Source organism: Pongo pygmaeus, chromosome 1 (genome assembly GCF_028885625.2).
Source record: "Pongo pygmaeus isolate AG05252 chromosome 1, NHGRI_mPonPyg2-v2.0_pri, whole genome shotgun sequence".
In the NCBI taxonomy this organism is placed as follows: domain Eukaryota; kingdom Metazoa; phylum Chordata; class Mammalia; order Primates; family Hominidae; genus Pongo; species Pongo pygmaeus.
The window spans coordinates 142980629-142992760 of NC_072373.2; the positions used below are offsets into that span (position 1 = coordinate 142980629).

General features: G+C 33.6%; 1 protein-coding gene across 2 annotated transcripts in view; it reads right to left on the reverse strand.

Annotated features, from left to right (window-relative positions):
- The window catches only part of HS2ST1 (heparan sulfate 2-O-sulfotransferase 1), a 200920-nt gene that overhangs the window by 11621 nt on the left and 177167 nt on the right, over positions 1-12132 (reverse strand). For both annotated transcript variants that reach the window (XM_054477653.2, XM_054477642.2), the window contains exons 3-4: positions 11840-11925; positions 3471-3609 (exon numbers count right to left, since the gene is read on the reverse strand). In XM_054477653.2, the coding sequence (XP_054333628.1) occupies positions 3471-3609; positions 11840-11925 (225 nt within the window). The remainder of the gene's footprint in view (positions 1-3470; positions 3610-11839; positions 11926-12132) is intronic.

Below are 12132 nucleotides of genomic sequence, written 5' to 3' on the forward strand. Positions count from 1 at the left end.
CCTTTTCCAATTATATATCTGTGTGAAGCTGGATTTCCTCAATTCAACCAAAAGAACATTTCGAACAAACTGAATTCAGGAGCAAATATGAAAATCAGCTGTCTAGCTTCTCAGGGTTCAAAACAAAACAAAACAAAAAAACAGAAAATAAAAAAAAAAAAAAAAAGAAAATCGGCTGTCTATACTAAGCCAGATGATAAAAAGATTTGCAAAAATGTAAACCGATGCCACTCTTTTCATTTTTTTGTCGGAGGAGAAATAGTTATGTGCATTAAAATATAATTTATGTTAACATGATGGCTTTACTATTGTTTTAATATTTTAAAATTTTTTCAGTAAATGGCAAATTTACTGACATTGGTAAATATCAATAGATATAACCCAAAACAAAACAAAAGCTATAAACAAAAGCTCTTTGGGCAATCCTTAATAATTTTTAAGAGTATAAAAGGAGTTTTTATATCAAAAAGTTTGAGAACCACTGATTTGATTGATATAGTTATTCAATGCTCATCTTTGGATTACTTAATATCCCTATTTTCCCAGGTACTGGGCAAAGGTTAAATTAAGTAAAACTCTAGTTCTAAAATGTGCAAATTTGAAATCTCCCAAATCAAAAGCTTTCCATTCTTTACAAGATCAAGTGAAAGCTATCCTAGGTGCGGGTGCACATATATCTAAAATGTGTTTGAAGTGTAACCACAGAGCAGTTCAGATTACTAGAGTACGTCAGTTTAAAACATAATAGTTGCCATAAGTGCTGAACTGAATACTGTTTAATACACCTCAAAATATCACTTGAGGTGCAAATAATCTAGAATTTTATAGAAATAAAGCTATCTACACTTTTTTGAGAATAAGCGCCATTGCAAGGTATTTCCAACATAATCATGGCCACCCTTTAACACCCAGTATCTTTCTAAAACCTGTCCAGCTTTAGAAATGTTATCAGTATGCAGTCTTATCAACTTTACAGATGAGTTTAATGAAAACTCCTGCTAGTTAAAGATATTAAGGAGTTATTTGCAATAAACACCACTTAACTCATTAGGGTATCAGCATTAGGTTACCAACATGTGTATCACGAGAAACAAGCCAAATTACTAAAAATGTCTAATCATCAATATGTTTCAAGACTGAAAAGGTACATTCTATCATAAAACAAAGTAATTTCTTATTTTTATAAATCAATTATTTACAGATAGCCCTGTCCTCATAAGAAGTAAGACAATGCAATAGTATTTTGCTGATGTTATCAACACTACATCTAAATAAACAGGCATATTAATGTGTATTTCATAATGATGTTAAAAAATAAAAAACAAAACAAAACCCCAGGCCTTATTAAAGTCAGGGTGAAGAACAGATAAAGCTCCAGGATGGCTTATCTACCTAAAACTTTCAAACATGAAGGGAAGATGATGTTAAAATGCTGCCTGGATTTTTTTGTGAATATTGAATATGCAACTTTGGATCACGTTTCACAGAAAAATGTCAAGTGACATGTTGCATTTCTTCTCTTCTTTTCAAAGGATGTAAGAGAGGTTAAGACTATGGGCTCTGGAATTAGAGTGCTTGGTTTTAAATTCCAGCGTTACCGTTTACTAGCTGAATGACACCGTGCAAAATACTTAGCCTTTCTGTGCCCCACAGTTTCCTTTTCTGTAAAATGAGGACAATAACAGCAACCACCCCATAGAATTGTTGTGCAAGCTACCTGAAAAAATACATATAAAATAACTTAAAACACTGCTTGGTATGGTGTACAGTAAATGTGAGCTATTATTACTGTTAATAATTACTATTAGTTATTATTACCCAATCCCCCAAACTACACAGGCTAGGAACCACAAAACCATGCTATCCAGGGCTGACAATGATAAATGATGGATATAGGGGCCTACATGACTGCAATCTTTTCCTTTCCAACATTAACGCTAATATTACTTTGGTCAAAGGAGGGAGACAGATACTAACATTTACTGAGTCAAGAGTTAGTGTTAAGTAGGGCTAAAATAAAAAATAGAAAGCACATAAGTGAATTTAGAAATAAATATCAATAAATTCTAAAGTAGTAAGTCATAAGAGTTATACTAATAGATTTTATAAAACTTTGCAGAATCTCCATAATAAATATTTCTAGAAGATTAAATAATGCTAAGAGATAGCATTATTTAAGAAAACAGATTTGGTTAGTTATCTGTGTTTGGATCAGTACCTTCTGCCTAAAGCTTTGAGATTAAAGAAACAGCAGTTTCTAGAAACCATTAAAAAGGAAAACAAAACAAAAAAACCACTGCCCCGTCATGTGACACAGAGGGTATAACTAACTTAGAAGAAAATATTGTTGGATGTTAATTATCCTTAACATACCAAGTATCTGGCATCACTACTGTGTAATAGTTTAGGTTTAAAATGTGCAGAATTCACACATTCAACCATTTGTTAAGCACTTACGGGTAACCTAGGTATGATGCTAAATTCTGAGGAAACGAAGATGAATTAAATATATGCTTCAGGAAATTCACCACATTTTGGAGAAGACAGTAGGTAAACTGGTAATCCAAATATCACAAAATAAATGCTTAAAAGAGAGATTTGAATGAAGTGCTCTAGGAGCCCTGAAAGAGATATGACTCACTGTCTGGAGGCATCAGAAAAGACTTTACGGAAGTGGGCATGTTTGAGCTAGATCTTAAAGGTGGATAAAGAGTTTTCCAGAGCAAAGGAAAGGCATTCTCAATATAGGGAATAATACATGTGTAAAAAAGTATGAAGCATTAATAACTTAAGCAATAAGTTCAGAGGATGGTGACATTTCATGTGGCCAAAGCACTGGGCACCTAAAGGAAAATCAGACAGGAGAGCTAGGTCTGAGATCGTGTCCAGTTGTGTCTCCTATGTCTTAATCCGTGAGCATGAGGTCCCAATAAAGGTTTTCCACCAGAGAAGTGACAAATCAGTTTGATTTCTTAGAAATGTAACTCTGGTGATACTCTAGAAAATGCAATGAAATGGAAGACAACCCAAATCTGAGCCTGTTAAGAACTTTGTTGAGCCATTATTCTCTTCTTGCCAGAAAAAAATAGCTGCTTCAGCAAAACAGTGTCCTTAAACTGATGATCACAAATATAAACTGCCATCAATACTTAGAGAACAAAAAATACATAAAAATATATCATATTAGTGAATAATTACAATAATCCACAGAAAATTGTTAACAGAACCATAAAGAAAACATGATTCCGCCCTGGAAAATAAATATTTTTAAAAATCACAAAAAAATGTATATTACAATATATCAGCTATATAACTGTCTTCATTTTGCTTCTTTATATTTTGGGTTCTCTTCAAAATTTCCACAATAAGCAAGTAATAAATTTATAATTAACAACAAATTTTAAAAGCACATTGCTCACTGCATTTCATAAACAATTATCTTTATAAAAATCTTAAAACTAAAATATTACCTTTTTGTCTCCTTGTTTTCGTCTCCGTAACCCTGGTCTATAATCATCTCCAAATCTCAGAAAGTAATAATAAGAAACTAGCCTCTCAATAGGATCCCTTATGACATTAATGTAAATTGGTTTCTTCTTCACACCAAATCTGAAATAAAACAAAATTTCAAAGGTGAAATCAACATTTTCAATCTGTTTAGGAGTGCCCTGAAATTATACGTTTAAGTCTGAAGTACTGGTCCTATAAGGAAAAAAGAACATGAATTAATTTAAATAATTTGTATATGTGGCGATTGGGAACTATTTCATGATTATTCATGTCAGAATAAAGTAAACAAGAAATATGAATTTAAAAATTATGTCTGAAGATAAAGGAGATAAAAATGAATGAAAAATAATTTTAAACTTTACCAGCAAGAATTATATAAAACATTTTATTTCTATGCCTTCATTATACTTTAAGTCCAAGTAGAAAATCCCTTCTCAAATTAGTACCCACATATTACTAGGAAAGAATTTAATATTTATAATTTTTAAATGAATTTATTTTAAAAATTGCTTTATTACACTCCTGAATAAATCATCTGGTGCTACAGAAAGTTTCAAATCTGCATTAACCATGTAGCAATGATTTCTCACTTCTGGCTCATCACACTAGCCAGATTTGATAGTGTTTTTTGAACACCATCAATGGATACAGCATTAGTGAACACAAGTGTGACCATGTCAATCTACCTTCTGTTGCTGATTTTAAAGATAAGATAGAAGTGAAAGACACTAGGTTTTCAGCATTATTTCCTTAGGGAATGATAAAGAGTTGATGGAACACTGAAGACTTTTACTTTAGCAACCCTTGCAGACCCTAGAACTGTACAACTGGCTCCCTGTTTTATTATACGCCCTTGTCCCAGTCTTAAAATGTTACAGCTATCTTGATTCTTACTTTTCCATTATTCTTCATTTAATAAAATTTCAAAGTTGTTTTGATTGTTTTGTAAGCTTTCTCGCAGATGTGACCTGTCTTCATCATTCTTTCTCTTTACCACTTCCCTTTTTCTCAGTGTCTTGCTTAGATTACTGCAATAATATAGTTTTCTAACATTCAGTTTCTCTCCCTTTCAATCTATCTTCCATACTAATTCTCAAAGGATGTTCCTAAACATCATTTGTTAAATCGCTCTTCTTAGGAATCTGAAATAACTCTACTGATTTATCGATATGAAACCCAAACTCCTTTGCTGGTTGTCTTAGGATTCTTTTACCTTATGTCTTAGGTACCACCTTATCGATCTAACTTTTTCTTTAACTCTCCTCAAACAAGAAACCATTATCTGTTATAGTTAGGTTGGCCTCTTTTATCTCCTCCCATATCAACACTTATTCTATTTCTCTTTAAATATCTTTGCTTATTCTGTCCTCCTTGAGTGCCACTCTCATTTTTCTTTTCTTTTTCTACATTAATTCCTTCAAAAATACTTTTTGTATGCACCTAATATTGCCAGATATAATACTGTTCTAGGTACTAGGAATACAGCAATGAACAAAAAGACTAAATTCCTTGTCCTTCTAGAGCTAACATTCTACTTGGAACAGATAGGCAATAAACAAATAAATAAGCATATATAACAGATGGTAAAAAGTGCAAAGGAGAAAAATAATTCAGTGAAAGGGAATAAGGAGTACTAGAGAGGTGAGGGAGAATACAATTCGAAATAGTGTTTTTCGGGAAGACATCACTAGTCTTATGTAGTGAGGAAGGTACCATGCAAACATCTGTGAGAAAGTGTTCTGGAAAGATGGGATTTCCAAGTAAGAGGTCCTTGAGGCAGCTAAGTGCCAGGTGTTTTGAGGAACAGCAAGGAGATCAGGCTGCCTGTACAATCAAAAAGGGAATACCATGGAAGATAAGAGAGGTGGGGATGAGGTGGGGGTGAGGTGGAGTGAGTGCAGATTGTGTGGGTCTTCTATACTGTTACAAGTATTACTTTATACAGAGTCAGGAGGGAGGCCACTGAAAGATTCAAACAGAGAATTACCATGACACAACTCATATTAAAAGGTCATTGGCTGCTGTTTTGGAATAAACAGAGGGGCTACAACAAATCTTGTGACCTCTCTTCCTGATGACTCTAGTGTACAGTTCTATTTGCTTTCATTTGACACATCCTGCACCTAAGAGCTATCAAGCAACTTAACTCTTAGCTTATCCTACTAGTGTTTCTCCTGTAAGTCTTTCTCCCCAACAGCATTATAAGTCACCTGAGGGTAGGCATAGTACCAATAGTGCAGTAAAATTTTCTTTCACAATTTTTTTTAAAAGAAGGAAACAGTACTGTTGCAAATACATAGCATTGTCACATTCAGTATTAGAGTAGAACTTCCACCAGGGCAGGGACCATTTCTCTCTTGTTCATGGCATTATCACTAGTGCTCAGCACTGTGCCCAACACACAGGTGCTGAATATTAATAGAATTAGGTTGAGGAGACCGTTGTGAATTAGCCACTAACAAAAGCCTTTCTGCCAGAGTACACTGAGTAGTAAGAAAGTAAGGAGGCAACAGCAATACATTGCTGCTCCCTTAGCTCACAGAGCTGAGAGGTTTTTAATAGGAAACTACAAGGAGAGATTACAGGACAGTGAGTTAGTGATTCCATTCTTAAGACTGAGATTCCTGGGAATCCTCTCTATCCTCTCCATTATTAGCCATTGCTCCATCCTGACCCATTCCTTTGAGAATAATCTCCTTGCAGAAGAACATCTCCTACCAATGTTTCCTCCTTTCCCCTAGTCCCTGACATGTGGAGCAGACAGCAATTACCAGGCAGCAGTAAAAGGGAATATGGCATTTTACAAAACTCTTTTTGCTGTCCAGGAAAATGACTATCTATGTGTGGAATGGCTTTGGGTGGCATTTATTAGGAAGTATGATTTTAATGAGATACAATCTGTGAACTCATTTTGAAAATGGATATGAACTATTATATGTAACTTAGGGAACAGTTATATAGACACGAAGGGCTGGAGGCAAGGGATTATAACAGATAATGGGCATGATTAAAAATAGCAACTGGACCACACAGCTCAGCCAGTTAGAAAACAAGAGCTAACGAGGTTTGTTGGTTTTACTCTTGCCAACCAGCTAGTTTATATAGGAAGTCTGTGGTCAGACTTCACCTTTAACTCTGGTCAGTCATTTCAGCTATTTCTCAAAAAAGCTCAGGTAGAAGAATAAAAACCCATTTCTACTAGCAGAAAATAAACTACTGTTGACCTGTTAGAACACGATCTTCCTGGGAAAAGAAGAGCATATTTGGTAGGAATCTGCAGATGAAAATCAGAAACGAAAAGATATAATCTGAGCAGCAGGTTGGTAAAAAGATATTTTAGGAACTTCATTCTTGCCATGTCAGCATACGAAGTGTGACAAAGCAAGGAACATAAACTAGGCTCATTTTTTTACAATTACATTCTATCAATAGCCTATCAAGTGAACAGTATCAACATGCAAATGAACAACAATAATGGTTTAAAGATCAACTGCACACTCAGAACATTTGTAAGGAACCTTATCAACTGGCTGGAAAAAGTCAAAAAAGGAGGTGATGAACCTGAAAGAGGGCTTAATGGCCTTTGGGAATCATTATGTTTTGAAATTTTTCTGCTTCACACTAAATTTAACTTCTCTACTTAGGCATCAATCTTGCTGGCAACATTGTACATAGTTATTCTGGACTCTCTCAGCCCTAAAGCTTCATAGAAACTTTCTAATCCTAGTGGCAAGGTCCCACTGTCCTGTATCCAAAAAAGTGAATGACCTGTGGGTATTTGTTGGTCTCACCGATGATACTGTAAATAAATGATTTTTAAAGTAATTTATGTCTTAAAAGGGGCATTCATCAACTGTGCACCTATTAGAATGGCTCACATTTTGTAATAAAGAGCAAATCTAACAATTTCAAATGCTAGTGAGGATACACAACAGCTGGAACTCTTAAAACACTGTTGGTTTGGTGGCAAAATGATACAATCACTTGGGAAAACAGTTTGGCAGTTTCTTATTGAGTTACCATACAATCCAGCCATCCCACTTTGAGGTTTTTATCCAAGAGAAGTTAAGACATAAGTCCACACAAAACCTGTATGCAAATGTTTTGACAGCTTTATTCATAATCACTAAAAGCCATAAACAACCTCAATATCCAGAAACTGGTGAATGGATCAATCGAAGTACACCCATACATGAAGTACTACTTAGCAAGGAACTAACTACTGATATGTGTATCAAATTAGATGAATGTCAAAAGCATCATGTTAAATGAAAGAAGACACTCAAAAGACTTGATGACTGATAAGATATAGGTGGTGATAAAAAAAAAGTTGTCCAAGATTACTTGAAAGTTTCTTGTTTGGGTGTCATGACAGATAAAAATGTGTAAACCTTCCAAAAGAGAATAATGGAGGCTAAGAGTCTTATACAATGCCCAATTAAGAGTTGGAAATAAGGACCAGCAGAGATTCAGACAAGGAGAAGAAGAAAACACCAGTTAAGACAATATGGTAACTGAAAGAAGACAGAATTTTAAAAAGAATCATAATACTGCTCTGTGTGAGGCACAGAACTAAGTGCTCCATCTACATTATCACATTTAATCCTCACCACCACCCCATGAAGTAATTACTTTAATTATTCTCAAATTAAAAACAGGACACTGAAGCTCAAAGATCTGAAACAATGTGGGTGAGATCACACAGCTAGCAAGGAGTCTAAGTGGATTTAACGGCAGATCTGTCTGACTTTAGAGACAGACTTCAGGGATTGCTTCTTAGCAGTCTACAGGATCAAGGCTGTAGAAAGAGCTAGCAGTACAAGGTTAAGAAAAACGCAACTCCCACATATTGTCTGGAATGATTAAAATAATTTTCTAAAGTATCTACAATGTTGTGACATATTTGTTAAAAGCTGTAGAAAATGGGGCAAATGTCATCTGGTTTAGCAGAGAAGTATTAGGTAGAAAGGACAATCTCACATGACTGTATATATTAACTAATTCTATTTAGGCCTAAAATGTTGTCACTTGATTACTGTTTAGAATTTCAGACCTAATGAAGCATTTAGTTGTTTCTTGTCGTGACACAGCTGCTTCTTTACTGATTCACCTCACTTGTTCTGAAAATGATACTAGCAGCAATATGGAGGAACCAAAATGACAGCAATGAAAACTCATTCTCGTTTCTAGGGACAACCACAAAGGTACATACCTGATACGTGCCTGAATAAAACTGTTATATCAAAAATAATTTTCAAATACCTCTCAAGACAGATACTGACATGTGACACTGAGGTAGCTAGATCATAAAAAACTTAGCAGAGTCTGACAGAAAGTACAGCATTAAAAGTGTTCTTTTAGCTATTATTCATTATAAATGAAAATGTTTATTGCTGAAGAAGTGTTTTTAAAAGAGACTTCTAACGTTTTAATTTTCTAAAGTTTGAAGAAAATCAAAATGGGATAATAGATGCTATTAAAAAATAAATAGTACACATTTAAAAGGGGAGGAATATTTAATATTTTTACTGTTTATAATAAAACTTAATAAACTGATAATTATAGAAAAAAAGATTTCAGTGAACTCATTAAGGTCAAGAACTGCAACTTACTCAACTTTTTATTTCCTGCATACTATGACATTTTGAAAATGTTCAACCTATATACAATTTTAAACTGGAAAATTTTCAAGTTTATAATAATAATTTATATCTACATTATCTTAAAATTGTATCATCCACCAATTAAAAAGAAAACAAAACATAACCTAACATTAAAGGGAAAAATGGAAAGGAAGAAGAACTAGGAAATATACTTTAAAAAAATCAAAGAATAAGATTCAGACAAAAAGGAGCAAGATGGGATAGGAATGCAAAAATGTAAAAAAGATATTTTTGTTATTATTCTAAAATTCAGTAAAAATCAAATCTATGTAATCCAAACATGGCTTGAGTAGACAAGCTTGCAAATATAATGTGTATTTCTTCGTGGTCGGGCTAAACTAGAAAGGAACTTTCATTTTTTATTTCTCTATCTTATTTCCTAGGTTTCTTGGGGCTTACATTCATTTTAATGTCTCTGATAAAGTAAGTTTAAAAAAACTATGTGTTAAATAAGTATTTTGCCAAATTCACCACTTTCTCCTGAAAGCAAGTATTTTACTGGACTCCACAAAGTACTATGCCAGTCAAGAATAGTGTTTGGAAGAGTAAAGCACAATTGACCCTTGAACAACACGAGTCTGAACTGTGCAGGCCCATGCATACATAGATTTTTTTCAACCACACACAGATACAGTATTTGAGAGATGTGAAACCCATGTACAAGGGCTGACTTTCAAATTCGTAGGTTTCACAGGGCCAACGGAGGGACTTGAGTATGCGATTTTTATATACTCAGGCAGTCCGAGAACCAATACCCTGGACATACCCCAGGGACGACTGTAATTTAAAAAATTGGTAAGGCGATATTTCTTTCCTTTTCCTTCCCCATTTATGGAGCATATGGCTATTAAGCTAAAAGATATTTGAGGATACTAGTTACATCTACAACAGTTCTTGACTACATAGATACATCAAAATAAATTTCACCTAGGCTGATTTTGTTTAGGTATTTGTTTAAAATCTTGGAAAAATCTATGAAAAATTTTCACAATACTTTTCCCTTCAAATAACATAAGACTCACTATGAAAATATTCAAACCCTTAAAAATTCATGTCGGCATTTAATAAATGAGATTAATCTCTTCAAAAAGCCTTATTTTTTCAACTACAAGAACCTCAGCATATATCAGAGCTTTGTTCTAAGTATAAGACTTTGCCAAAAGCAAAAGCACTCAGTATATAATTTTAATAATGAAAACCTAGACTATTAGAAACCAAGCTGTGTGTGGAAAGAATAAATCATTTAGGTGAAAGGGTAACAAACATTCAATTCAAGGATAATGCAGCCCTGAGGGAAAATATGCACATGAACAAAGCTTATGAAACTGTTTCAATGCCTATGCAAAGAAAAAAATAATTAGTTTATTTTAAAGCTGCCTATGAAATATTTTCAATATTGCAGTATGAATTATTTATAGAAAAACATACATCTAACTTTAAAGCTACAATTTTATTGAAAGATCTTGAGTACTATGAGAGGAACTAGAAATAGGAATATATCACTTTATGTATGTAATATTTGGGTGATTCTTTTTTAATTACATGATTTCCCAAAAAGTTAAGATTATCAGTTTGAATCAGTAATATTTCATTCTACTTTTTCTTTTCAAAATTAAGAAGTAAAACTGAGAGTGGGATATCACTTTTATTTTAAATTTTATAAAAAATGCCTTTTAAAGTTGACCAATATATCAAGGTGTGTTACTCTGAAATCATAATAGCTAATTTAAAAACTGAATAAACATGTCTAAGCTTAAATAATAAAAAAATTTTTTTTAGTGTTTTTGAAGTTAATGCAGAATCTTAGGGAAAACATTTGGATTTGAGGTTTACTACAATGGTACTATATGTACTACCAAAAAAGTTCAAATGTATCCATAAGACTGTTATGTTTGGAATATTATGTTTAATTAATTTTCTGATTAATAATGTGGCACAGACTCTACAGAAAGCCACATAGTGCTTGAATACTGTGAGTAGGCATATAGTTTTCTGAACCTTTCTTGAGAGAACTATTAATATGACAGAGGCCGGGCACAGTGGCTCATGCCTATAATCTCAGCACTTTGGTAGGCTGAGGCGGGAGGATTACCTGAGTCCAGGAGTGAGTGAGTGAGTGACAGGGAGGGAGAGAGAGCAAGGGGGGGGGGGGGGGGGGGAGGGGGAGAGAGAGGAAATCATTAATTTTTTTTTAAAAAAGCCTCGTAATACATCATAATTTTAAAGCTAAAATAAGGTAGCCCAAGGGAAAGTGTACACTTCACTATGTCTTGGGTGAGAAGCAGACACATCGGAGCACCAATAACTTAGTGAGAGCTTTTTTGCTTTCTCAGTCAATGATGTGATAAGTCATAATCTGGCCTCTAAGTTATAACTTGAGCTCTCCTGAAGTAGTGTCATTCTGGTTGTACAAGGCATATACACACAATAATAATAAACTTTAAAGAGTAATACCTAATATGTAATTAATATAAGAATTGCCAATTTATGAACACTAGAGGGCAGTAAAACACTAAGAAGGTATATTTACATTACAGATCTAAAACTGACAAAGGCAAGACAGTATATTCTTTTATTAGAAAATCATAACAATTTAATGAATTTATTCCTTTTTAGGTTACTAAAGTACAAAGCGTTCTTTAGTGTGTCATTTTAGTGTAACTTACTTTGTAAAATCCAAGTAAGAAACGTGTCCATGATAAAATCCTGGTTTCATCTCTTTCCAGGAAGTTATATTCTTTACAAAGCGCATCTAAAAAGGGAGAACACACTCATTATATACAATTTAAAGAAAATGAAATTTGATGATAGCAAAATATTTCCAAGTTAGGAATTTAAAAACCTAAAACCACTTTTACAGAGCTTGAAACACAGGTTTGGACTAAGGAAAGTATAGTGTAATCTGTAACTACCAAAATTCATCATAGAGACAGCTACTATCATTATACTCACAAAAGAG